Source organism: Rhamphochromis longiceps, linkage group LG8 (assembly GCF_057381845.1).
Source record: "Rhamphochromis longiceps isolate RC_006_pf linkage group LG8, R_longiceps_female_GT1.1, whole genome shotgun sequence".
NCBI classification, from domain to species: Eukaryota; Metazoa; Chordata; class Actinopteri; order Cichliformes; family Cichlidae; genus Rhamphochromis; species Rhamphochromis longiceps.
The window spans coordinates 33,412,211-33,439,178 of record NC_140564.1 but is presented as its reverse complement, the minus strand read 5'-3'; the positions used below and the strand labels follow the sequence as shown (position 1 = coordinate 33,439,178).

General features: G+C 43.6%; 1 protein-coding gene across 7 annotated transcripts; it reads left to right on the top strand.

Annotated features, from left to right (window-relative positions):
• The first annotated feature begins 1,449 nt into the window (after positions 1-1,449).
• Positions 1,450-26,043, top strand: plekha1b (pleckstrin homology domain containing A1b). Of its 7 annotated transcripts, none has more exons than XR_014913101.1 (13): positions 1,450-1,534; positions 8,442-8,627; positions 10,029-10,085; positions 11,526-11,571; positions 12,274-12,371; positions 14,031-14,156; positions 15,175-15,312; positions 15,762-15,830; positions 17,295-17,359; positions 17,440-17,503; positions 17,872-17,961; positions 21,772-21,955; positions 22,979-23,118. XR_014913101.1 is itself a non-coding variant. In XM_085417187.1 (13 exons), the coding sequence occupies exons 2-13, from the start codon at positions 8,487-8,489 to the stop codon at positions 23,208-23,210; spliced, it is 1,194 nt and encodes a 397-aa protein (XP_085273313.1). In that variant the 5' UTR covers positions 1,450-1,534; positions 8,442-8,486; the 3' UTR covers positions 23,211-26,043. The 7 variants fall into 7 exon arrangements, 6 of the variants coding, with proteins under 6 accessions (XP_085273313.1, XP_085273312.1, XP_085273311.1 ...); XM_085417187.1 differs by lacking the exon at positions 21,772-21,955 and adding an exon at positions 20,171-20,244 and having other exon boundaries at positions 15,181-15,312; positions 22,979-26,043; XM_085417186.1 differs by lacking the exon at positions 21,772-21,955 and adding an exon at positions 20,171-20,244 and having other exon boundaries at positions 22,979-26,043.
• Positions 26,044-26,968: the final 925 nt, after the last annotated feature.

The window sequence follows — 26,968 nt, the reverse complement described above, 5'->3', positions numbered from 1 at the left end:
GTTTAGACAAATGAAGACTATCAGGTCTGAGAGAGGTGACTGTAAACACCGCTTGCCTGTGTGTGTTTGCACGTTTGTTCGCCCACCTGTTTATTCGGCTCCGTCCTGTGTGTGTGTGTGTGTGTGTGTGTGTGTGTGTGTGTGTGTGTGTGTGTGTGTGTTGGTTTTGTTTTCTTCCTCCTCCTCATCGTCCTCACAAAGAGACTATCCACACGAGCAAACAAATGAAACAACACCCACACACACTTAAGGCCAGTCGCGGGCTCTGGGAAGTCCCCTGGTTGTGTATGAAATGGTATACCAGATCATGTGGGGTATGCATTTACTTTGGATGTTTGCAGTAACATAAAACATTAAAACAAACAGTCATTAGTTCCAGGCCTCAGGATTGTAATATCACAGCTTGAAACGTTTCCTTGTGCACATAGATCTGGATAAATACGTCCTGCTGAAGAGCCCCTCTTAAGCACGTCGCAGACTCTGTGCTCGCTGTCCTTCAGCTGACCTGCTGACATCCTGCTGCACAGGCCTCCGTGCTTACAGCTCTGTTATTGTTTCTGTGCATCTACCATAATCCTTTGCAAAGAGAGCGAGAGACGAGGAGGGAAAAAAACTTCATCTCAGTTGATTGGCTGGAAATCTGCAACATGATCAAGCTGCCAACAGTAGGAATGTGTCACATCTATGCTCCCTTCAAAATAAAAGCAGAAATGTGACCATTCAGACAAAATTCGGACTACATTTATATGTTTCTATGAATTATGAGCACTGGAAACAATATGTGAAAATTTTAATAAAGAAAGAAATGTAGACCTATGTTGATTCATTCACTTGTCTGTCTTGGACTGTATTGCAATTTCAAAAATAAATGTGAATAAAATATGACATAGTGTAAGGTTTTTCTTCTTTACAGCAGAAATTTGACATTTGGCAAAACAGTGTTTGAGCAGATTTTCCCCCATAATCACTGTAAACTAGGAAAACATGAATTAGCCTCCCCATTAGCACCCTTTACATAAAATACATTTCCCCCATAAATTAGAAAAATTGTTTCATTTAAACTTTGTGCATTAAACTCATCATCAAGGTTTTCAATGAGGTAAGATGACATCAGCTGTCTGTGTTACAGGAACTAAAACAGTGAAGAAAACAGTAACAAAAAATTAATAAAAAGGCAATAAAACACAATTACAAAATAAAATATCTCATCAGTATTAAAAAATAATAATAATAATAATTTAAGAATTTAAGTTTAGATAATAAAACTGAATGTAATCCCATACAATCGAGTAGGAAAGGCTCAATTTAAAAAGAGAGCAAAATTATTCTCAGACAAAAGAAAGAAAATTAAAGCAAACGTTTACTTTATTTACTTTATTTACTTTATTTTGAAGTCCAGACGGACGTAACGCGGTCGTCAGCAGAAGCTTTTATTTCTAAAGGCTGTAAGCGGAAGCAGTGTGGGTTTATTGTGGTTTAACTTGACGCTGGTGCCGGACAGCTGCCACACTGGACTCGGACTGAGCCGGACTGTGTAAGTAAACCTGAAATCCGTCGCTTTTCCTGCCTCCAGACGGTCAGACCGTGTTTGTAGGGATGGTTTACCCGGGCAGCAGCGGCCTGGTTCAGGGCCACAGGCTGTCGGAGAGACGGTTAATGTAGGCGGGAGAGGAAATGGGTCGATGTTTTTAGGCCTGTGACTACAGTTTGAGCTCCACGGGGAGGAATTGAGCACTGGTGACAGTTTAATAGGTATATTTACCACCGTGAGTATTATATCTGTACCAAACACGGGAAATGAAAAGCAGCGGATTCACAGCAGAAACACCTTAACTGATCCAGGTTGATCTGATTCATGAGGTGAAAGAGCTGTAAAATCAGGGTTTATTCAGCTTTGTCTGTAAAAGGTTCATATATTACCAGGAGCGACTGTAGGATTCTCATAGGGTGGCACAGGGACCAAGAACACTACTTATATATTAGTGTACTTGATTTTTAATATTTGTGCTACTTATGTTATTCAGCTCTTACATCGTGTTTTCAGATTTATTTTGTCCTTTATGTTTTATTTTTCCTTTTTCTGTCTTTAACTTTATTAATGTTTAATTTACTTTAGTTTCTTGTTTTACTATTTGTTTGATTTCAGCTCATTTTGGCTGTTTTGTTTGTTTTAGTTTTTCCATCTTTTTTGATAAACAAGTTATTATATATTGAAGGCCCAGAGGAAATCAGAATACCTGATCTGAAATAAATACAATGTAGAAAATTAGTATTAAAAAGATTAGGAGGTATTTTTAGGCTTACGTGCTGCCCTGTGGCTTCATGCAAATGTTCTTACACGAGAAGAAGTGAATAATTTTTTGTTCTGAATAATTGTTCAGGTCGTGAAACGAGTATTTAGACTCAGAGCTTTCTGTGGAATATCGATAAGAGTGTCCAATCGAGTGCACTTCTTGTCCTTCCTTTGTGTGTATTTTAATTTATACTTTTTATTTTCCCTTTACTTTAAATTATTACATTCTTTTATTTATACATGTATTTTATTTGTTTCATAAAGGAAGTCTTTGTAGGGTCTGTATAAAGTTTTTATTTGATGTGCCGTATTTGAATGCATCACTCGGGCAGATGTTCATTGTACACCTGTACGATGACAAAAACATTCATTCTATTCTGTTGCTTAATCAAAAATTATAGTCCTATATAAGCACAGAAGTTTTAAAGTCAAAGTTAGGGGTCATCAGGTCAGCAGTATGTACTGTGACATCATCAGTCAGATGTGAGAACAAGAGAATAGCCGTGTTTTCCCCTGAGAACTTGAAGTAGCAGTTGAATGTAACTTCTTAACAAGTTTACAGTAACAGTACATCAACCTTGTGATCTCAACAGAAAGCCTTCTGCACGTCGTAAAACTGAAAGTGAAAAATATCGTTGTGGAGGATTTAAAAAAGAATCTTGGGTCAGGATTTTAAAGCTGCTGTTTAACCTCCATCAGTAATTTCCATGTACTGTTTGCTCTTCCTGTCATATAGAACACAGCTATAGTATCAATACAGGGACACCAAATATCAGTATTTTATTAATTAATAAGAAACGCTTAGCTAACAAATCTACCTGCTAATTCAGAGCGAGCTAATTACTTTGTCACAAGGGTAACCATAGACAGCTAGCTGAGGCCGAGGGTGTTGCACACTCTTTTTTTACGACAATCATCATTAGGGGCTTAATAATTTTCAGTTGTAGACCTTATAAATGTGAATACTGTTAAGCAAATAGCTCCAATAATAATAATAATAATAATAATCATAATGGATTGCATTTATATAGCCCTTTTCTCTCACATTCACACACTGGTGGAGGCTACAGGTGTAGCCACAGCTGCCCTGGGGCAGACTGACAGAGGCGAGGCTGCCATATCGCACCATCGGCCCCTCTGCCAACACCAGTAGGCGGTAGGTGAAGTGTCTTGCCCAAGGACACAACGACCGAGACTGTCCGAGCCGGGGCTCGAACCGGCAACCTTCCGATCACAAGATGAACTGACAACTCCTGAGCCACGATCGCCCAATACTTACTATGTAGTTATAAATATGCAAAATAATAAGAAAGGAAAAGCTGTGTTGGCACCAAAACACTAGTTGGTGGTAGAATTGCTGCCTTCAAGTCGATCCATTCTCTTCTAGTAGTTTGGACAGTGGAATAATTCGATGGAGATGCATCATCTGCTTATATTTCTATTTACAGTGTAGGGTTTCAGAGTACAACACAGATTTAACACAGAACAATTAATTCTCTGTAATTTGTGCTAATTTAACGAACGAAGGGGGAGTTACCTGAGTGTCACTGGGTTTTTTGGTGTTTAAGATTTCAATCACTGAGGAGCTGCTGAGCCGGAAAAACCGTGGACTTAAAATAGCCACCGTGACATCACTTACTGGTCTGTGGATTATGGTTTTGAAGCTTTGCATCTGCCATTGTTGAATTTGAGAGCTTGCATGAATGAATGACAAGTGAAAGTCAACATGTGGTATGACCTCTTTTATTATTTAACACAGTCTGAACTCTCTGAGGCGGCTTTCTTGTCCCTTCTTTAAGTAGTCTTCGGGAATATCTCCCCAGGCTTCTCCAAGAACATTCAGAGCTCTTCAGTTCCAGTAATGGGATTACATAATTCCATCAGTTTTGACAAAGCTGCCATCAAACTGTTACAGAGCCTTCACTGTGTTTCACAGATGGCTGAAGACATTGTAAGAAGCATGAGGGGTGTCTCGAGACTTTTGCACTGAGCCGTTTCTTTTACCTGATCCCAGTTTGTTTTACTCCTTCTCTACTCGTGTGCTGAATATTTGCACATTTCCAAAAATAACCCAAATCTTTTTTTGCTCAAGTAATTCAAAGTGAAAATTCGAGGAACTGCGTTTGTGTTTTTTAACACTCATCCAAACAGTCCTAACTGGTGACACCAATACTTCCCCTGTTAGCTGAGGAAGGAAAGGCAACAGTATGAAGCTCTTAGAGACTTTTTAGAAAGAGAACCTTATGAGTGTCTGCCACTTATCTGCTGTACAACTCAGACCAGGGTAGGTGGAAGAAAATGAATGGATGGACTTGCATTGCTAACATTCATTCACACTTATTGCATTCCCGTACCTTTGCTAGCTTTCTGTCTTTCAGCAACTCCTGCGTTATGTTATTTTCCTTTAATCAAACAAAAGGTTAAAGTGGAAAAAAAGCTAATTTTTAGTTGTTTTTCTGATTTTTGTGCTATTCTAAAACTCTCATGGCTTCATGTTTTCTATTGATCTCTAAGTCAATAGAGATCTTAAAACTGTAAGATCATTCAAGATTCATTCCCCCTTAAAACTGTAGCATCACCTCACTGTCAACCGTGTACATTAAACTAATATTCATACAAGTTTGTCATTGTTTAGGCATTTTCACCAAATTTAAAGAAAGTTGAAGAAATCTAAAGGCATGAAATCAGGTGTAAGATATATTCATCCTTCGGCGGTGCTCTGAACTGTTCCAACAGGATTTTTTCACTTTGAAATTGAAAATGAAAACCACAAAGTTGAGCTCTGTGACAGCGAGCCGCCTCCCTGTGAAACTTCTAACCTGCTTCTGCTGTTTTTTTGGCTTAAAGTCTGCTTTTACGGACCAAATTTTACTCATCCCATGATGGGTGGGTGTGCCTGAGACACTGAGGAAATTGCACACTCATACAGCGGTGACTCGTCAGCGACAGGGTAGTCACACCCTGAAGCAGTGGTTTTCAGGCTTTTTGTGCACAAGCCACAGCAAACTGTCTGCCCTAATTTGAAGCCACACCTGTTTTCTGCTCAAAATAACATCAGAGTCATCTAGCGTGCCATCAGTTGTTCTTTTGATTGTCTTTTGTGGTTTCTTGACCGTGCACGACTCTTTTATGCCAACGCATTAGCATAAAGGTTGCCTCCGACGTCTTATCAGACACAGCTCAGTGGACCAGTCCTGCAGCGTCTGCTTCAGACTTGACTAGACCAAGTTTGTCTCAGAGGGAATGTTTGTTTTCAGACTGGCTGTTTAGTTTGTTCGGCGCTATGTTAGCATTACCCAGATAACACACTCTGAAAATGACTGACATCCCCACTCCAGCTTCCAGTAGCTTTAGCTTTCCCCCCACTTCTTAGTCAGTCGCTTTGTTAGCTGCACTGGCAAATTGCAGTTTTCCATTTAAGAAAATGATCTATTTCCCTTTTATTGTCAATCAGGGCCTTTGATGTGTTATGTTCTAATAATTCCCACCATTGTGCAATAATGGGAATGGGCTGTGGTTTTCCTTTGACACACATTTTTTAAAGCAGTATTTTAGGGGAAGTGACTGTGTATAAAGTACTGATACAGTACAGTACATTATGCAGAATACAGCATGTGATATATGGCTGTCAAAAAATTCAAGGCTCACCTACTCTTGTCTGAAGTCACACCATTGTTCCTTGGACACCATCTGGGGGTCGGTCCCCTGAAGCATGCCCGGCCTTATTGCCTGTTTAAGTCTGCAGAAATGACAAAACGAACATCATTGTTGTAGCGATTGAAGCCTTAAACTCTTCAGGAAAATGTTTACTCAAGTACTAAATTAAGTTAGCAGTTGGACTATGTTTAGAGAGTTTTTTGTGGGTCGTTAACATCTTTTTTTCTCAACATCCATCTTTGTTATCTGCTTTTTAGATGCTAACATGTGAATATTAGCCTAACCATAGCTCTGTAGGTCACCAGGCATCACTAACCTTTCAAGTGCTGCAGGTTAGTTTTCATCTTTGTTTACGTCCAAAGTTAAAGCAGAACTGCGTGTTTAGTGTTTTTTTTTAGAAATACTTAAGTCAGATATATCATCTTCAGATGGAAACCAATTAGATAATTTAATTGTAATTGTAACTTGGCTTAATGTTGTATATTCCCTTTTCTTGGGAATGTGAGAATATGTTTATAATATGTATTTATTGTAACACCCGTGGGAGTAGCTAAACTAGAATTTTGCAGGTATCTGAACTTGAATCTGGGTGTTAAAACTCTTTGTTGGCCAAAATGCTCAGGCAGCAATTGGAAAGAAAGGGAACACGTTTGGCTTTTCCTCCTGCTTTAAAGGAAAATTGAGCAAAGCTGGACATGACATAAGAAACGTGAAATGCAAAAATCTCGTTACTCCTGATGGCTGGAGCAAAGTTGAAGTTCAGTTTGGACCAGACATTCAAGGCAATTAAACCAGTCATTGAAAATGTTGATACATGGTGAGGTTTGAAGCCGCTCTGGGGTGAAGACACAAAATAAATGTCTGTATGATTGATTTCAGCAGACATGTTGATTCTGGCATTGCAGTGTGAGAGTAAATCACAGAGCTGGAAATGGAAAACAATAGTCTTTTACCTCTTAGGGTGTGTGTGTGTGTGTGTATTACTCATATTGTCACGGCATGAATCTGTTTGCATAGCCTCTATGGAAACAAAAGACAAGTCCCTGTAATGTAAATCATTAATTTTCATCCTGAAGTCCTGGCAGCATTAGGGTAAGGGTTGGATTAGGATCAGTAGAGTTAAGGTTAAGTCTGTTGAATGTAAATCAATCGAATGTCCTCTGAAGTAATGGAAAGACAAGGGTGTGTGTGTGTGTGTGTGTGTGTGTGTGTGTGTGTGTGTGTGTGTGTGTGTGTGTGTGTGTGTGTGTGTGTGTGTGTGTGTGTGTGTCTGAAAGTTTTTAGTGTGACAAACCACACTTTACATCTGCATGTTTCAATGACACGTTGTGTATTTGATGTGAAGAAAACTGTCATTTATGTATGAAAGGAATCAGGTGCACAAAGGATTCTGCACAGGAATGAGCGTTCATGTTTCCCCTACTTAAAGACAGTGGTATGCACTATGCATGAAGGAAACTGGTGAAGAAAAAGTAGATTCTGAAAGTGAAGGTTGGATTAGTATTATCTTCCTTATCTGCTGGGCTTCATTAGCTATGAAAAGGCTGCAGGCGTTTCAGCAACTTACCTGCCAGTAGAAACTCGGAGGGGACTGAGGCTTTTGAAAGACATGAATCTTAGCAGCCGGCAGTAAATTGCTGTAATTGTTTTTTATTTAAAATTAAACTTTGAGGTTACAGTTAAAAGCAGGTGAAACATGCAGTCCAGTAAAGTCCACTCCCACTGGAAGAGTGACCCTTCAGAAACATTAAAAAAACTTTGGGGACAGAGAGTGCACAGAGAGAGCAGTTTATGTGGAAAGGTAAAGACGATGCAGTAATACAAAGAAGAAGAAAAAATGAGAACGCCCCAAATGTGCAAGCACTTGGCAAAAGTAGAAAGAAAAAACTCCCCTTTAGAAGGAAGAGACCTCCTCCAGAACCAGGCCAAACCAACTTAATTGGCTCCTTTTATTGTGGAGGAGTTGCAGCTCTCCATGAGTTCCTGCTGAAGGACTGAGCTCTGCAGCACCCACTCACAAACAGGAACCCAAGATACTTGAACTCCTCCACCTAAAGCAGCAACTCCTTCCCACTACAGAGTGACGTCAGACTTGCTAATTCTCATTCCTGTCAGTTTTTACCTACTCAGCTGCAAACTGGAAGCTGGACGTCACGAAAAACCAGATCTGGCAGGCAAACCAGTCTTCCCATCCTTACTGGAAAAATGGAACACAAACTTTCACTTGTTTCACTTTCTCTACATGTTTTTGGGATACAAGTTTAGCAATAAGATAAAACAGAAAAGCAACAGACTTTGTAAAAACAGAAAAACACCCAAGCTGCCAACCACTGTTAATTAGACCCGTATGTCTGTACTGAGTCAGCAGTGTAAAGAAATGTGCATTGTTCACTAGTCATAGATCAGTCATAGATCAGCCATAGATCAGTCATAAATTCCAAACCTAGCACCTTTAACCTGCCTTGACACTTGTGTCTAAATGTGTGTGCAGAGTTCCTGTGATGCCCCAGAGCGGGCTGAGCTGGTCGGGGTTGCGATGCCTTACGTGGACCGACAGAATCGCTTCTGCGGCTTCCTGGACATCGAGGAGAATGAGAACAGCGGCAGGTTCTTGCGCCGTTACTTCATCCTGGACACTGAGCAGGGCAGCCTGCTGTGGTACATGGATAACCCCCAGGTAAGGCTGTTTATGAGCTGAAAACATCTTTATCATCTGAAAAGAAACTGTTTTTATAGGTGTTTTCATCTGAGGTCTGGGTCATGATGTCTTGGGGTGTGTAGTAAGAACATAAATGTAGGCCTTTTATTTTGAAGTTCAGAAGCCATTACAGGTATTGACTTTGGTTTTCTTACCTCCAAGTGGCAATAAACAGCTCGTGAAAATCATCATGCAGGGACTTGAATCGCTTCAGGGATGTAATCCATCACATTGTTGCACAGCTCATATTTTAGATGCACCTTAAGAATCAGCTGCATGAAGCATCAAAGTCTTTATGCTACAGCAGCATTTTTCTGTTGTCGTGCGCTGACACCGTGAAGCTCGGCTCTCGTATTGTTCTGCATTTTTCTACTACCTGAAAAGGTGCTGCAGACGTCTCTGCCCGTGACTCTGAAGCCCACTGCTTTTTTGCAACAGGAGGAAGTAGACGCTGTTGCACCGGGGAATACATTTTAATTCACTTTCACACTCTGCTGTGCAGCAGGATGGTGTGTGTGGGAGTGAGTCAAAATGAACTCCTCTGTGTGCGAGCTCATTGTGATGAAGGGACATGTCAGACACGTGAATCACACCACTGATGTGTTTTTCAGAGGCGCTGGAGCCGTACAGCCCCCTGAGACCCTCCCCCCTCATATGAGGACGTTACACTTTGGCTTTTCTGCACCTTATACTTCATTAAAGGGTTTTGTTAAGCAACGGTTACTTTAGAAAGAATGCAGGATTAGGGCACTTCCTCCTTGGCTTCACTGTTCAAATCTGAAATCTGATTGAGTAGTCTCACCTCTGCATGAAACCAAGCAGACAAACGGGAACCAGAACAGAAACAGGTTAGCGATAGCACTGAGATTTCCTACTGTTGGGGAATTTCTAAAACTCGTCGCATCCTCATGCAGAAAGCTGGTCGGACTGCCAGCGCACAGAGCTTTGGTATTTTCCAGATGATCTTCCCACATAGATGTTTATAACAAGTATTGTGAGATCAGAGAAGACTGAAACCAGTTCTGACCATTTTTTTTATTCATATCTGACTCTTTGGATGAAGTTAAGCTCTCTTATGACTCCACATCATCGTCTTTTACATTATTTTGTCATTTTTACTGAACATTACTGAAAGGGGAAAAAAGCAAACTCTTCTTAAGATCATAAATTTAAGAAAAAGAATAATTAATGTTTTTAAATATCATGTTGTGAAATCTGTAAATAAACGCAGGAAATACTGTTGTTGATTTCCATCATAGCAGGCAGCAGTGATGCTAGCGCTACGACCTTGTTCACTTCTGTTAGTTCTACGTCTTCTCGATGCAATCACGAATGGCTGATGCTTATACATTTGTGTACATTTGTGCTTTTTCTCTTCAGAATCTGCCCAAAGATGCAGGAAATGTGGGCTCTCTCAATCTTTCCTACATCTCCAAGGTTAGTCCTCACTCTTCCACACACACCGTTTCACCTGCACTCTCTGTGCGTACAAACGTGCTTAAATCTGTAAAATCCGTTGTTATTTTGCCGTGTGATTTCTCTTGGTACCAGCTGTAGACTGAACAGAACATCTGCTGGATTATCGCCTCTTCCTTTTCATGACTCTATCCTAAAGCCTGTCGAATTCCTGTGGCGTCAGCCGGATTTTAAACTCAAAAAAATGAAATGTTATATCACAACAACCGAATAAATTCAGAAATTCATTTGAAAGTCACACAGTAAATAGATGCTTCAGAACAGGAAGAAACCTCCAGAGGAACAGGGCTCAGGGAGAGGCGGCCATCTGCCACGACCAGTTGGGGGTGAGGTGAGGGAGACAGGACAGACGATACACTGTGGAAGAGAGCCAGCGATTAATAATAAATTGGACTTTTTTAATTTTAGAGATGTTGCACAAATACAAGAAAGCAAGCCTACAGTTTTTTCAATATGTGCATTGAAGGACAACGCCGAGATTCCTCAAAGTGTTACTGGAGGCCGAGGTAATGCCATCCAGAGTTAGCATCTGTTTAGATACCACATTTTTATATGAATTTTGAAGCAGGAAGTTAAACCTTATTCTAAGATGGGCATAGAAGTGAAAATGTTTTCTGTGCCTTGTAATAATACTGCTGAAGGGAAGCATGTATAATGTAAACAGAACTGGTCCCAGCACTGAACCCTGTGGAACTCCATAATTAACCTCAGCGTGTGAACTCTCCATTTACATGAACAAACTGGAGTCTGACAGCTAAGATTCAGACCACTGCTGTGAGTGTAGCATCTTTATAGTATGATATGTCGTTTGCAGCACGGTGGCACGGTGGTTAGCACTGTTGCTGCACAGCAAGAAGGTCCTGAGTTCAATTCCACCATCAGGCCGGGGTCTTTCTGTGTGGAGTTTGCATGTTCTCCCCGTGTTTGCGTGGGTTCCCTCTGGCTTCCTCCCACCGTCCAAAGACATGCAGTTTGTGGGGATAGGTTAATTGGATAATCCAAATTGCCACTAGCTGTGAATGTGAGTGTGAATGGTTGTCTGTCCCTGTGTGTTGGCCCTGCGACAGACTGGCGACCTGTCCAGGGTGCACCCCGCCTTTCGCCCTATGACAGCTGGGATAGGCTCCAGCGCCCCCCGCGACCCTGAAAAGGATAGGCGGAAGCGAATGGATGGATGGATGTCGTTTTCCTGAGTTTTTCCCAAATGTGTGGTTTTCTGTAGGCCACATTCGTCTTGTCCCAGCCACAAGTCCACCTTACATCGGCTAAATGACAGCGGTGCCAGGATTTATCCGTCCCGTACTCTGCCATTAGCAGCATAGAATTATCACAGATGAGTGGGTTCATGTTTTTGGTGGGTTGTGCTGACACATTCACCCTTTACTCTTCTCTCTCGCTAAGGTCAATGATGCCACCAAACAAAGACCAAAGGCAGAGTTCTGCTTTGGTAAGTTCATCTTTATTCCCTCTCACCCTGCACTGCGTCTCTCTGCCTCCTTCCTCTTTACCTGCGTAGTGACTCTGGCCACATACATTTCTCTTTGCTTTGCTTTTGACCTGTTTGTGTGTGGCTTTGTTTCCAGTGAGAGGAACTATCGGTGCTCCAACACGCTGACGTTTTAAACAATAGCATGCTTGTAACTTTGTGGCAGCAGATTGTCCCTTTCCTGTTTCAACATCACAATGTACCTGTGTGCAAACAGCTGTGTACGAGAACACAACCGGCCTGCACAGAGCCCTCAGACCCCACTCCTTCCTCACTTCCTTCCCAGTCTCCTTTGTCCTCAATCCTTCCTTGTTTCCTTCCTTCCTCGTCGTTCTGCCCTACCTCTTTTCTTTCTCACTCCCTTCCTCCCTCTTTTCCTCATCTGTGCGGTTTATTTCCTCTCTTTTGTCCCTTGCTACTTGTTGTTCCTCTGCTGTCAAACAGTAGGCCTTTGTCACTCAATAGGAGGAAACTGTACAATGACAAAGACCTGACCTCTGTGTGTGTATTTGCATCTGGATGGGATAATGGCACACACACATCCTCTGGCTCTGAAACAGAAATAAGACGATATTTTTAGATACCCATGGAGCTCGTTTCTCTTCTTCCTCTTGTGCTTTCGAGCCTTACACATTCCTCTCTCTCCCTCTCATTCGTTCACAGTTATAAATGCAGGAATGAGGAAGTTTTACCTACAGGCCAACGACCAGCAGGATTTGGTAGAATGGATCAGTGTTCTCAACAATGCCATCAAGATTACTGTGAGCAACACACACACACACACACACACACACACACACACACACACACACACAGATCCATCGTTGACCCTGTTTGTCCTCTTGTTGTGTGTCGCTCTGTCTTCAGCCTCGGGCTGCAGCAAATGGAAAGTTACACATCAGGCCACTGTGATAAAGATCAGTGCAGGCGTAGCAGCGTGTAAAGACACAACAGCATTAAAGCCACCTGCAGCTGCTGTGGTCTGCAGTCAGCTGACAAGTTTTCTGTGCACACTTTCACCTTTTCAAACTCCCTGCCTCTCTATAATCAAGGAATCTCCGAACTCGTGCGCCGATATCGACGCACGTGCTGCGCTGGCCGCTGCTGAGTTGAGCAGGCGGGCAAAAATCTGTTGGGTTGCAAATGGAGGGTCCTGTAGAGATGCACGGCCAGCTGAAATGACACCGAGACGTCGCTTGTGTCAGCAGATGCCATTTTCCTTTTTGTGTGCACCATCCTTTGCAAGGGCGACAACAGCAAGTGCATTAGCCTCACTAAAGGACTCGCAGCATTGGTCGGGTTATGTGCAAACAGTGACGTCGCCACAGCTCTGTACCATTTATACCAGCGCTAAGGTCCTTGGGCTATTCTCCGGAGTACATCCACGTCAGCACAGGAGATGTTAAAAACCACTGAAATCACTTTGCTCCTGATTTTGACTTTCGAGTTTTGGTGGTAAAAACTGACAGTCGTACACGCTAAAACCCAGCAGGCCACCTGCATTAGATTACTGCATTAGCCGGCTGCTAAGCAGAAAGGCGCACTTGCTGCCAAAACTACACCACAGTGTGGTTTTCACCAGCAGATGTCATGCCACTATGTGCAGTCTCAGTAGCAGCTAGAATAGGCTGACCGACGCCATGCTGTGGATGAATAACCTCAGACGCTCTGGCTGAAGTCTGAAGTCTGTTTTCAGTGTTTACCTCTGCTTCTACTGAGAGCGATCCTCGTCATGTCTTCCCTGTGCTGATGTGCTTATACTAGGCTAACAACAGCTCTATAACTAGTCACCAGGTCAGTCCTCATACAGTTTAGACCACCTGTACGTGTAATGTCATGTTTCCTGTGAGGCTTTAGTGCCTTAACACGCAGGGTGTTACAGTATTGGCTGCTAAACTACAAAGTCGAGGTTATTAAATCACAGGGGTGGAGGGAGCATAGTGGGAAAAGTAATACCCATCACAGCAGTAACACTGCTTACTGAAAAATGATTAGCTGGGAGTGGCAGATTCACACCACCCATCCTTTTATCGTTTATTCCTTTTCCATCTATCAGAGTCCAGGAAGGAGTCTAAAACAGCACTGATTTTAAAGTTAATTTCTGGTGTCTGCTTGTTATTTTAAGCTGTGAGCACCTCTCCTTTAAAGGAATGGTACATATGTAACATGCTGGTTGCAGAATGAGCTTCCTGTCAGACTCAGACCTCTGCTCCAGTTCAAGGTGTGAAAATAACCATCGTCACTCTTTAAGACCAAAGCCAATAACTGATCCTAATAGCTTTTATCTCTATTTAATTAGCATTGCTAATGTAATGTGAATTCCTATGATAAATAACATTCAGAGAGTTAAGAAAAAAGGTGAAATAAAGCCCAAGCTCTTAAAAATAGTGAGATGTGGAGCCTTTTTGCTCTGTTTTCAGGTGCCAAAGCCTGGCGAGGGCCACAACACCCACGCAGAGACTCCCCAGGAGCTGCTTGGAACCGTGAAACAGGTCTCCTACAAAACTGAGATCATCGGAGGAGTCCCCATCATCACGGCCACTCAGGTAACGCTCACAGCTGCGAGCGGCAGGAGCAGCTCGGCAGGTCCGGTCCTGCCTGTGCTGGTATGCAGCTGCAAATATGAGTCAGCTCGCAGGAACACAGGCGAGTTAAGGCTGGTTTAATTATGAGTCGGAGGTTTTAAAAATATCGAGGGGAACGCGCATCGACATTTAGCTGCTGATAGCTGAGGTTTGTTTTTATTTGTTAAAGGGGACCTCTGACAGTTTTGCACATCTGTGATTGTTACGCCGGTTTTAGGAAGTAAAACTGCAAAATCTTTGTAATCCATCGTTTGTTTATGATTGAGACTAGCGACCCCAGTCAGAGGAGTTGCATTATGGGTAATATATCATTGAAAACAATGACAAGAACAGGAAGAATGCATGGATTAAAAATATCATCGCTGACTGTCGTCTTATTTTTATTCTTGGACTCTCTTAGAGTAGCTTTGGATGATTCAGAGTTCATAATAATCCTTATTTGTTTTACACCGGGCTTTCATGCTGCCCCTCAGTTCATCCTCTGTGTGAAAACAACACGTTTAGCTCCTCCCTCTTAAAGTCTTTCAGCTTTCTTCTGATTGGCTGCCCCTCAAAACGCAAGATTGGATCAATGGGCTGGCAGGTGGCCGGTGTGTCGTGGTAGGGGTATCCCCTCTCGATGACATCACCGGGTGTCAGAAGTAAAAAAAAAAAAAAACTGTGTGAAACCGAGTGTTCAGAGCAGTTTGAATTGGAGAAATGAAGTGTGGACGTGCTGACTGGACACGGCTCAGTGTGGAAGTAAAAAGTCCACAAACTCTTCAGCAGAGGACGACTTTAGAAATCAGTTGAAACTTTAAGACTTCAGTGTTTTATATATGTGAGAAAATCCCGTAAAATGAATCCAGATGAAGTCTAATGTTCGTGTGTGTGTGTGTGTGTGTGTGTGTGTGTGTGTGTGTGTGTGTGTGTGTGTGTGTGTGTGTGTGTGTGTGTGTGTGTGTGTGTGTGTGTGTGTGTGTGTGTGTGTGTGTTTAAGGAGCAGGGAGAGGGGCACAATGGAGCTGATCGTGGAGGCGTAAAGCGGGCTCAGAATCAAATGCCCTACTTCCTGTCCAGAGGAGCGCAGGATCAGGCCATCATCAAAGCGGGATACTGTGTGAAACAAGGAGCTGTGGTGAGACACACACACACACACTCAGGGTTATTCAGTGTCGTCATAATGAACCATCACGTTTGGTTGGATAAAATCTCACACAGTAATCAGATAAAAATACTTTTGTGTTATTAATGAGCAACAGTCGATGTTCAGAAGAGTAAAATCTTTGAAAATAACTCGGTCACTGGTTTCAATCTTAGAAAAACAAAGTAAACCTTTCGCTGCAGTTACCTGCCATATTAAAATAATGTTTTTTAACAGAAAATATTTCTTTCCAAAAATGAACAATAACCACAGTAAGAATACAGTCTGGTGCCTTATAAATACACCGTATGTACAGGTGCGGCACAAAAATGTTAGAAAACAGAAGGAAGTGGCAGGCGTAGAACTAACCTAACTGTATTTCAAAATAAAACAGAAAGCAGCTAAACAGAAACTTTGAAACGTGCTTTGCTTCTTCCTCTCAGATGAAGAACTGGAAGAGGCGGTACTTCGTCCTGGATGAAAATTCTCTCAACTACTACAAAACTGACATGGTGAGGAAACGGTGAAGAGCTCAAACACGGTGACATCAGTGCTCAAAGACGCATCACGTTGCTCCCAAACAGACACTGAAGAAGAAGAGAGTGAAAAAAATCTGTGCTTGTTGCAAAACTTGCTGCGTGTCTCCACATGCAGAGGCATGCGTCCTGAATACCTCCTCATGTCATCTACGTGTGGACAGATTAGCCCTAACTACGGCCTGTCTGTGCACATATATGGGCACACCCCGTGTGTGTGTGTGCGTACATATATGTGTGTCTGGCTGAGTGTTCACACCTTTTTATGTGTAATCATGTCCTGAGTGAGTGCAGCTGCTGCAGAGGACATTTGTTTGCATGCTATCGCCGCTGACTGCGAGTCATACAGACCGACACGATCAAGCATTTAGATCATGCATATCATCAGCACACGCGTGTCTTCATGGATGCTGATCCGAATGACACACGGGCGAACTATCTGACAGTCAAATAACCCCAGCCTTCAGCAATAGCACACACTGAGCACCGTTTATAGGTGATTTACTTAGTTAGCGTCGCCAAGTGCTGATTATAGGCAGCTCGTTAAGCCAGGTGATGCTGCACATCAGGGATGTCAGACTAATCTTCCATCGTGGTCACATGCGCCCCAGTTTGATCTTAACTGGGCCAAACCAGGGAAGGTGGTGTTTCTGACAGCGTAAAGACATTTCATCAAACATTTAATCCCTGAAATGTCTTAATACATGAAATATAAGTGCAGGTTCAACAATACATCTCAGTTTTCTACCTGATAAATGTGTAAAATTACAGTCAATGTTCTGGCAGCTCATTGCTCACATGGCCTTTTTTTAACCCTGGAGCCACTGTAAAATAATCAAAAACGTCTGTAGCAGAGTGGATAGTAGAAAAAGAGGAACTTTTCTGTCATTTAATTGTTTAACGATTATTTTACTACTTGGTGCACCATGAGTGTCCATGGCGAGGTCTTTATTGATTCAAAAATACAGTTAAAAGTCTAAAATTGATGCACTCGTTCACATTTTATTGCAGTGGGCCGGATTAGAGTCTTCGCTGGGCCGGTTCTGGCCCTTGGGCCTTACGTTTGACACCCTTGCTGCGTATGTTATGTATGTATGTTGGTGTAAGCCGAGGTGATGATCTCTGATCAGTGTAAAAGCATGCCGCTCACTGCCTTCTGTGGTTTGACAGAGTGTGAATATGAAAGTTCGTCAGCTCAGCCGTGGCGTGAGTCGTCCTTTGATTGCAGTGAAGCCGCCGCGCTGCAGAGCTGTGTCGGCTATCTAAACGTCTGACTTAGAGTCGCGTTTCCAATCGCTGTGAGACGACTGACGTTTTGTTCACTCGACTGACCACAGCAAAGATTTAAGCAGAGGTTTTTTTCTCACAAAATTTAAATGAAATCAAACGCAGACACTAAATATGCTTTTGATATGTACTTCCTCTCCTCCGTCGTCTCAGGAGAGGGAGCCGCTGAGAGCCATCCCGCTGAAGGAGATCCACAAAGTGCAGGAGTGCAAGCAGAGGTCAGTCAGCCTCCCTGTCAGCTCTGTGTTTGGGTTGATTCAGGGGAAGTTCACTAAAACGTCTCCTCTGTGTCCTCCAGCGAGCACATGATGAGGGACAACCTGTTCGAGATGGTCACCAGCTCAAGAACCTTCTACATACAGGTAACACGCATGAGGAGGACGCGGTCATCAGTCAGGAGAAGCTCTTTCTGCACCGTTGTCTCATCTGTTCTGCTTTGAGCCAAATGAGTGTAAATTAGATTCAACATTTGGATGATTGCTCCACGCCTCCATCTTCTGAAGGATTTACTCTCTCCGCTGTCTCCACATGAGATACTGATGAGGATGTACTGATGGGACATTTGGTCGTCTTTGTTCTTTCCAACTCTTCTAACTCAACTACTGAGAAGGAGTGATTTACTGACAGGAAGACTTTGTTTAATCGAGTTAAAGTCACCGTATTATGTCATATGTACGTGTTTAGAATCATAGCGTGCATTCATTTACATTCCTGTGTTTCTCTCTGTCAGGCTGACAGTCCAGAGGACATGCACAGCTGGATTAAGGCCATCTCAGGCGCCATCGTGGCCCAGCGCGGTCCCGGGCGCTCCGCTAACACTGTACGTATCATCTCAGGTGAAGCTACTTGGTAAAAGAGGTTTAGGTGACATGGAAAAGGATGAGTTTGATTTAGCAGGACAGATGTAGCAGTTTTAGAACATGAATAATTCAGTTTAACTAAGATGGTACAAAGATGCTGCCATAATTGAAGATGCATTCCTTCTTCTCATTGGTCTTTAAAATGATATGAAGTGTTTCTTCCTGCTCACTTCACGCTGCAGCAACATGTGGCTGCATGAGCGAGTGCAGCAGTGCCACCATGTGGCAGAAACACAGCACTGCAGCAGCTTAATGAGGTCTATAATTCTGTAAACCTTTATTAGATTTCTTTAATTAATTCAAAGATTTTTATTAACAAAACAATCTTCAGATGATTTGGGTGCTTAACCCAGTGTGGGAATATTTTAATTGTAAATCTGTCATTCGGGATGAGACTGAGTGTGAAGTCATTTGTGTGTTTGTGATTTTAATACCCTGCTCGTGATTTTGTGACACTTTCACAGATGATGATGACCGTGACTGATGCATGTGTTTTTGTGCATTTCTGTTAAATCTTTCTCGCTCTCACACACACACACACACACACACACACACACACACACACACCTAAAGAGTTTCCTTCCCAAACTACAAAAAACTATAAACATTCAAACCGAAGCTCGTCTGCATTACTGAAACCAACCTGGATCACAGTCTGAAGCTAAAGTCTTTTAACTTAACGCAGCGGTAAACTCCTGGAAGGATTTAAAGGACACCTCCTTGTTTTGTAGCAAATGAGGCTTTTTTGACTTTTTTTAACTTGCAATATTAACCAGATACAGTTTGTTCAAAACCTGAAATATTGTTTCACATGAGACCCAGACGCCAGACTGACATGAAGAGGAGTGGTGATTCTGCCAGTGATGACAGCTGGAGTGGAAATCAAACTGGTTTGTAAGAGAAAAACAAACCAGTTTATGGAAAAGCTCTAAAAGACGTCGATTTCAGACATTTTAAAGGTTTCTGATGCAAAACAACATTGTTATCTTTACCCTTGTAACTGGTGGAAGAAGCAGACCACAGACAGCTTAGACAACAAGCACCTCTGGACAGCTGTTATCTTAGATCTCTCTGTGAAAGTCCCGTCATGTCCTCTTGTACTTGTGCATCTGTGATTGCTGCTCCAGTGTATCAGACCTTATAAAAACCCGCCATTCTCCCGGTAACGCTCCTCGCCTGAAGCTATAACTAAGTTTGGAAACTATTAACTCCAAGTGAAAACTGCTCAGCTGTAGTCAGAGGTCCCCCCATCAGAGGAAATTCAGGCCGACCAAAGCAGAAGTCCATGACTGATGGTGAAATCACCGATTGCACAGTGCAAGTGTTCAGAACGGGACGTCCGAGCACAGATTTCACAAACAGCAGCAGAGCTGGAAGCTGTGTGAACCTGCCCGGAAGAGGATTACAGCCGCTGAAAAAAATGGGGGAATTTGGGGATTTCTTTCTCAGAATTCTGGGAAAAAATTCCAAAAGACTCCTCACTCTTTTCACTGGCCCTAAACTTCCAGTAACCATGACCCTGAAGGGGGATTAGCAACTTTTAATTGAGCTGTCCTCAGAATGTCTGGATCACACCTCACACAGATGTTTGTCACAAGAAATAAAAGCAGGTTGGCTGGTTTCTGTCTGTGTAAGGTGTGGATGATGGATGGATGGAGGGATAGATGGGTGGGTGGATGGATGGATGGGTGGGTGGATGGATGGATGGATGGATGGATGTGTGGGTGGATGTGTGGATGGATGGATGGATAGCTGGATGGATGGATGGATGGATGGATGGATGGATGGATGGATGGATGTGTGGGTGGATGGATGGATGGATGTGTGGGTGGATAGCTGGATGGATGGATGTGTGGGTGGATGGATATGTGGGTGGATGGATGGATGGATGGATATATGGATGTGTGGGTGGATGGATGGATGGATGGATGGATGGATGTGTGGGTGGATGGCTGGATGGATATGTGGGTGGATGGATGGACGGATAGATGGGTGGATGGATGGACGGATGTGTGGGTGGATGGCTGGATGGATATGTGGGTGGATGGATGGACGGATAGATGGGTGGATGGATGGATGGATGGATGGATGGGTGGATGTGTGGCTTCGCTTGAATAGGAGCTCTCTTCCGCGCTGTAACTGAGTTGTGCTGTAAACTGTTGTTTTCAGATCCGTCAGGCCAGAAGGCTGTCCAGTCCTTGTATACAGAGGTATACGCCATTCTGCAGCAGTGAATGCAGCACGTATGTGACCCCCGTGCCCTTTACCCCCAACCCCTGCACCCCGACCCATTCACCACAGCTTCCCCCTCACCGAGCCTTCACCCTGCGCACCACAACAGACGCGTTGTGGTCCTTCCTCACTCTGAGCTCTCTGTGCGTCGACGCTGTAGTGTTCATCCATCCTAAAGCTACAGCCAGGCTGAACAGTCACTCCAGCTGTTGCTCAAGCAGCAGGTCTTTGTAGCCACATCTGGAGCCTGCAGCACGTGCAGCTGGATAGTTTGTGCGTTTGGATGAATCTCAGAAACATTCAGAGTTTGAGAGTTTACAGTTCATGCCTGGATCTCACCCAAACCTTTAGTCAGAACTCTGATTATCACAGAAGCATAAAAATCAAGTATTTCCTTCCTGTTTATGTGATTTATTCAGATCTTCTGTTGATTTAAGTTCTTTTCAGCTAATGAAAAGATATAAGACTAGTTCAGTATCAAAAACAGGTTAGAAAAAGTAAGAATAGTAATAAAAAAGGGATTTTAAATCCATAGCCTTGTTTCATTTGTTCAAATCTAAATGTTTAAGATTTATTCTACAGGATTATGGTATCTGAATCTAATTAAATACTTAATTGAATTTATTGGAAATGACCCATGTAGACCCTTGTGCAGTACCCTTAAAGCCCACCAGGGGGTGACAGCCTGCACTTTGTGACTCATGGCTCTAAATAGTGAAAGTTCAGATTTTCTTTCTGCCTTCATCGAAATGCATTTTGTTCATGAAGAAGACACTTTATGGAATAATTCAGGGTTTTTGGGTTTGACGCTTCATTTCAGACCTTCTGAATGATTCACATCCAGATTAGACTGAACTTAAACTCATGATAAAAAAATTAACAACCTAGATGATCAGATTATTTCCAGTCTTCCTTACATATTTATATCCTGTGGATGGGTTTGTGCCACAGTGTTGTCCAGTCACAGTCGTGCTGCCCTCAGCTTGATGCAGCTGGAAAAAACTCTGAAATTGAGTTGATCAGCTGACCTTTGACCTTTAACTGTAGCTCACAGGCTGAGATGCTTCCTCCACATCGACACTGACGATTTCTTCGTACACTGTTGTTTTGGCAGCGTCCTCCTCGTAACACGTTGACTTTTCTCTCTGGTCCTCCATCGACTGCCTTGGATTAACACGTCCATCCTCTCACATCACAGCTCGTCTCTCTGTCTTTCTTTTATTGATCCAACACGCTCTCGTGTAGGCAGAAACTTCAGCTCCACCCGCTCATGAACATCATCCTGCACCACCTGCACCATCATCTCTGAGGGTTTCACGTTGTTTCATTCTTCACTCCTGATTCAGATTTACAGCGTTCCCGACTCCCAGCAGGACTCCACAAGAGCCTAACTCATCCCGAGTCTCTCTTTTTTATCCCGCTAACACTTTGTCTTTCTGTTTTTCCTCCGTGTGTGTGTGTGTGTGTGTGTGTGTGTGTGTGTGTGTGTGTGTGTGTGTGTGTGTGTGTGTGTGTGCGCGCGCGCGTTTGCCTTACAGAGAGTAAGGTGTGACAGTGACGTACTAACCTTCCCCAAATGAGCCCCACCGCCGCCTTCTTCCTGTCCCTCCTCCTCCGCCTGCTGCTGCTCATCGTCCAATCACCAAGCCCCGATGCCTCAGCTTCTTTGCACCTGCTGCTTGATCCCGCCCTGCTCCCTGGCGGCTGCGGCGCCACCCATTCGTACGTGTTGCTTGTATCTGCATGAAGCCTTGTTTAAACTCACAGCATTTCACTCGTGTGTAACTGTTTGTCCATTGAGAGCAGGTTAGCCAGCTGGAGGATTGTGGGTACTGTAGTGTTTAGAACCCCCTCTCTCCATTAAAGTGGCAAAAGAAGGTCACGGTGCTTTAATGTGGCTGCCCGTGCTGTTAAATCATCAAAGAGAACGTCCTTGGCTTCACCTCTGTAAGCTGTCCTTGCTAGAGTAACTAATCATCATCTTTTACAGTGTTCATTGCACCCTCCCTGAAAGCTTACTGTCCAAGCACTGCCTAATAACAACTAATATTATTATTATAACACTGAGGAAGCTTCTTTGCTTTTGCTGCCACTTGTCTGTCTGCTACTTTTGCCTAGCAATAGGGATTATTGTGTATTTAATGGGAACCCTAAATATGCAGGCTGATCAATCAGGTCTGATTCTAATCTAAAATAAGGATTAGAAGATGGTGATGACTGATGAGCATCTTTAATATCAAGCGAGCAGCTTTCGTTTCACAGAGCCTGATCCGGATGTTTCCGATTAAATTGGCTGTAAGCTCCACGTTTTCACTGATTCTGTGACTCGAGCTTTACATTTTCCTGAGCCAACACAAGGAGTCTAATGTCAATACTTTCCAGAGCAGTTTCAGGAGTTTAGTCTACTTTAATCCAGGGAGCTGACGAGGACATGTGGTCACACAAAGACACGGAGTTTTAGTTTTAATGCTGTTTTGAAGAAAATGTAGGAAACGTCAAGTTTTTAGCAGCAAAGTTTTAGTTTAGACTTTCAGTTTTCTGTAGAGGAAGAAAAATAATGTGGCTGAGCTGCAGCTTGATGGGAAGCTCGGGCCTGAATGACTCTGACAGCGTTTCCTCTTTTCCATCTCCATCACACACTCATCCATCCACCCACCGAGCCCTCCATCCATCCATCTCTCCATCTGTCATTCATAGTCACCGCTTCTGCCTCACCTCCTCCTTCTCTTCCCTCCGTCTCCTCAGGAGCACAGTGACCACTCCCCTTCCACCTCCACCTTCTACCTCCCAGTCGATGACGAACCCCAAGACTCGCAGTCCCCAGAGAGTGCTCAGCCTCGCTCTGGACACGCGCCATCGGGACAACTTCCTGGGCCTCCTCCCCTGGAGGCTGAGCGGGGTCCAGTCCATGATGGTGCCCCTTCCCCCGGCGCGCTCCCGCCTGTCCCTGCAGGAGACGCTGCAGCCTTCAAAGTGAAAGAGGAGGACAAGCCGGCGTGGGGAAGCCCCAGCGGCGTCTCCGGGTCCCAGCTCCTCCTGGCTGAGGATCAAGATGTGCACATAACCCTGTTCTGACAAACTCTAATGGACACACACACACACACACACTTGTGCACACTGTCAGACTCTGCGTGTCCTGCTGAACCTCCTGGGACCAGTTCTTTGTTTTGTTTTTTTGGGATGGGACCTTCCTCCGCTGTTTTCCCTTCTCCTTGTCTTCCCTTGTATCCTACAGTCTGTCACTCCAGGCAAACGACAAACACGGCTTGCTGTTACACGTTTCAGCGGCGCCGCGACTCTCACTTCCTGTGATGCACCAAAGTTTGTGTGTTTGCTTCCAGCAGCATGGAAGACTGACTGAGAGACTGACTAATCCCACATCTCGGTGTTTTTCATTTTAAACTCGCGCAGAGAAGCTCGAGGTCCAGATTCACTGAGCAGAGGTCGCTGAGCGGCCAGCTTTCATGAGCAGGTTTCCAGAGGTCACGCTTACTGAATATTTCCCGTCGTCAGTGATGGAAAAATGTGTCATTTTCTTAGATTAGAAAAGATGCTGGTCTGTCTCTTTCATAAGACAGCACTGAACACAAGTCACGCAGCAGGGTCATGCAGGCATCTGTGTCCGCCACGGGTGATCCTGCTGCAGGGAAAGTCCCGCATTGAGAAACTTTGGGTGGCTTCTGATCCCTGAAATGCAGAAGGACGGCCTAGCCTTGAGAATAAAATAATAGCTGTTTGTCTGAAGGAAAATAGAGGAAATACGCCTCTGCAGAAGCCTCCCCCGATAGATTTGATTAAGCTTCCAGCTTTAGTTCATTTACTTCATATTTGGTCACCGCGACTACAGTGCTTTAGAGCCTCTGCGATGAAAGACAATCATCTGCTTCATGTTTGCTATGGAAGATTTAAAGCTCTTTAATGAAGCAGGCATTCCCAAAGTGAAGTGTGCTGCAGCCCGTTTAAAGACGGGAAACTCACATGGCGCACGCCCAATCTTAAATCTTCACCAAAAATCAAAATACAAGTGATGTATTTGCTTAAAAATTATATTTAAAAAAAAAATACAAAAATCAAATTGGCTCCAATGTGTGAAACTTCAGCACCGAGCAGTAAATTCAGGTCAGAGTAATGAGTGATATCACTAACTGGCCATGTCATATTAGCAATTTTAAATCACTTGTTATATAAAGAAATACATTTATATTAATATGTGACTGTACATACTGTAGCACCTCTGGAGTCCACCAGGGGGCGCACACTTTCGGAATGACTGTAATAAGAATTCAAATAACCGGTAAATTTAGGCTATGATGGAACTTCCGTTTGTCAAGTGTGTCGTGACCTCTGTTTGCAGCGTTTCCACCTCCTTTTTTAAGCGCTTATTTAACCAAAGAAGTTTATTTGAAAGCTGCAGTCAGTGAAGGTTTATTTCAGTTTCTCATCACCGTCCTTCGAGAACGCTGCTAACGTCTGTGAGGTTACTTCTTCTTTCCAGCATGCTAACTGGTATCTCCAAACCAGCAAGCTTTTTTATTTGTCTCTCAGCACCAGCACGTTACCAGTTAGCTTGCTAAGTAGCCGCCAAGGTGCTCCAAACATCAGCAAGACTCCAGCGCAGCTTTGAAAGAAAGAAAAGCGCCTCTGGTGGTAAAACGCGTCGCTCTGGCCTGTTTTAAGCGAGTGAAGCCTGATCAAGGAGGTGAAAAATCTAAGATGGGCTTTAACAGAAAGCTTCTGCTGTCCTTTGTTTTTATCCAAGGTCAAGTCCTTCTCCTGGCTCTGTTGGAGGCCTCCAGCTGTTCAAAAACGAGTTTCTCTCCGTTTATTTGCTTGTAGGGGATTGTTTGATCGTCTGGGTTTTATCTTAAAGCGCCTTGAGATGGCTTGATGTGAATCGGTGCCTCTTACTTTGATTCCTGTTCATGTTATCTGATCCTCAGACTTGCACATAAGCCTAAAATTCAACCATGATTACTAAATAACCCTGAAGCACCCGAGGCTTTGTCGACTTTTGTGCGTCCACAGAGTTTAAGTCTTCAGACGTTTACGCCTCTGAATCCTGCGGTTGGGAATCTTTGCTCTGGCGTCAGGACTGAAAACGTGCTCGGCTGTTGAAACTGCAGCGGCTGTAATTAGTGAGATCGCACAGCGCTCTTTATCTCAGCTCTGTCCAGTTTCAGCAGTGAATTTAATTTCTTATTAATAAAGCCGAAACCTTCCATCTGCGGTCCAGTTGCTGCTTTGCCACATTTCCAGATTTATCATATTTTTTTAAAATCCAAAAGAGAAAATGAGTCTGGCTGAAGCTGTGTTCAGACTCCAAGTGTGACTGTTGCTTCTGTCCTCTCCCTCACTGCACATCCGCGCCGCTGTACTGCTTTCTAACTGATGCCGTATTTGTTTCAGTCTTTGGCTGTAAGATGTGGGGACGTGAAACCAAACTGGACGTGTAAATGAGACTCTAACGCTCGGCGGCAGGTTTTCGTTCCTCTCGGCGTCCGGCTGCGAGCTCTGGTTGTGGGTGTTTCTTTTTCTTCGGTTTCGATGTGCTTTTAGTTTCTATGATGATATTATTTACAGTGATGAAACATATATGTTGTTTACTGAGTTTTTTTAAACACGTGTGCGCGAGTGCACGCACACGGCCCTCCTTCCTGTTGTTCCCCGTTCACCATAAGCTGGTTAAAGTGCCTGCCTTGTTCTTACTAAGAAAAATGATATAACGATGAGCTCTTTTGACCCTTTTTAGTGTGAACATGATTCTAAAAACATGTACTCTATTTATTAAAAGAAATTTGGAATAATTTGAACTGGTTCATGTGTCTGCTTTACTTTACTTTTATGGGGCGATCGTGGCTCAAGAGTTGGGAGTTCGCCTTTTAATCGGAAGGTTGCCGGTTCGAGCCCTGGCTTGGACAGTCTCGGTCGTTGTGTCCTTGGGCAAGACACTTCACCCGTTGCCTACTGGTGGTGGTCAGAGGGCCCGGTGGCGCCAGTGTCCAGCAGTCTCGCCTCTGTCAGTGCGCCCCAGGGTGGCTGTGCTTGCCATCACCAGTGTGTGAATGTGTGTGTGAATGGATATGTAAAGCGCTTTGGGGTCCTTAGGGACTAGTAAAGCGCTATATAAATACAGGCCATTTACTTTTATGGACTGCACACTAATTATTACACAGACGACATTTCTGGCACTTTTGCCAAAGTTGAGAAGGAAATTGAACAAAACAAACAGGAAGCGGGAGGCTGAAGAGACCATCCAATGAAGACAGAAGGAACAAAATAAAACACATGAACATGATCAAGCTTCAGAGGGCTGAATTCAAAGAAACCCTGAAAAAGTGATGCAGGAGGTCAGTTTTTCTGAAATGTCATTGCAGCAACAGAAAATGGTCCTGAGTAGTTTGGACAGCCCCGATGTGCTGGAAGCATGCATTTGTGAGAACATCGGGGCGTACTCCTACTGTGTGGGGATCAGTCAGTGGCAGTGATTGCTTCATCCTCTAGAATCTACCTGCATACTCTCAGCACGTGACTTGGCCAGAGAGGAGGAACCCAGCACTCACTGCACCAGCGTGGGGTCTGGATTTCATCCTGACACCTAATGGTAGTCAGGGTGCCGTTGCCTGTAGAGGTCTGTACGTTAGCTGAACGATGTTACAGCCAGCGTAATGTTCTCCACGGCTTCTCCAGACCCTTTCATGTCTGTCACGTGTGCTCGGGGTGAACCTGCTCTCATCT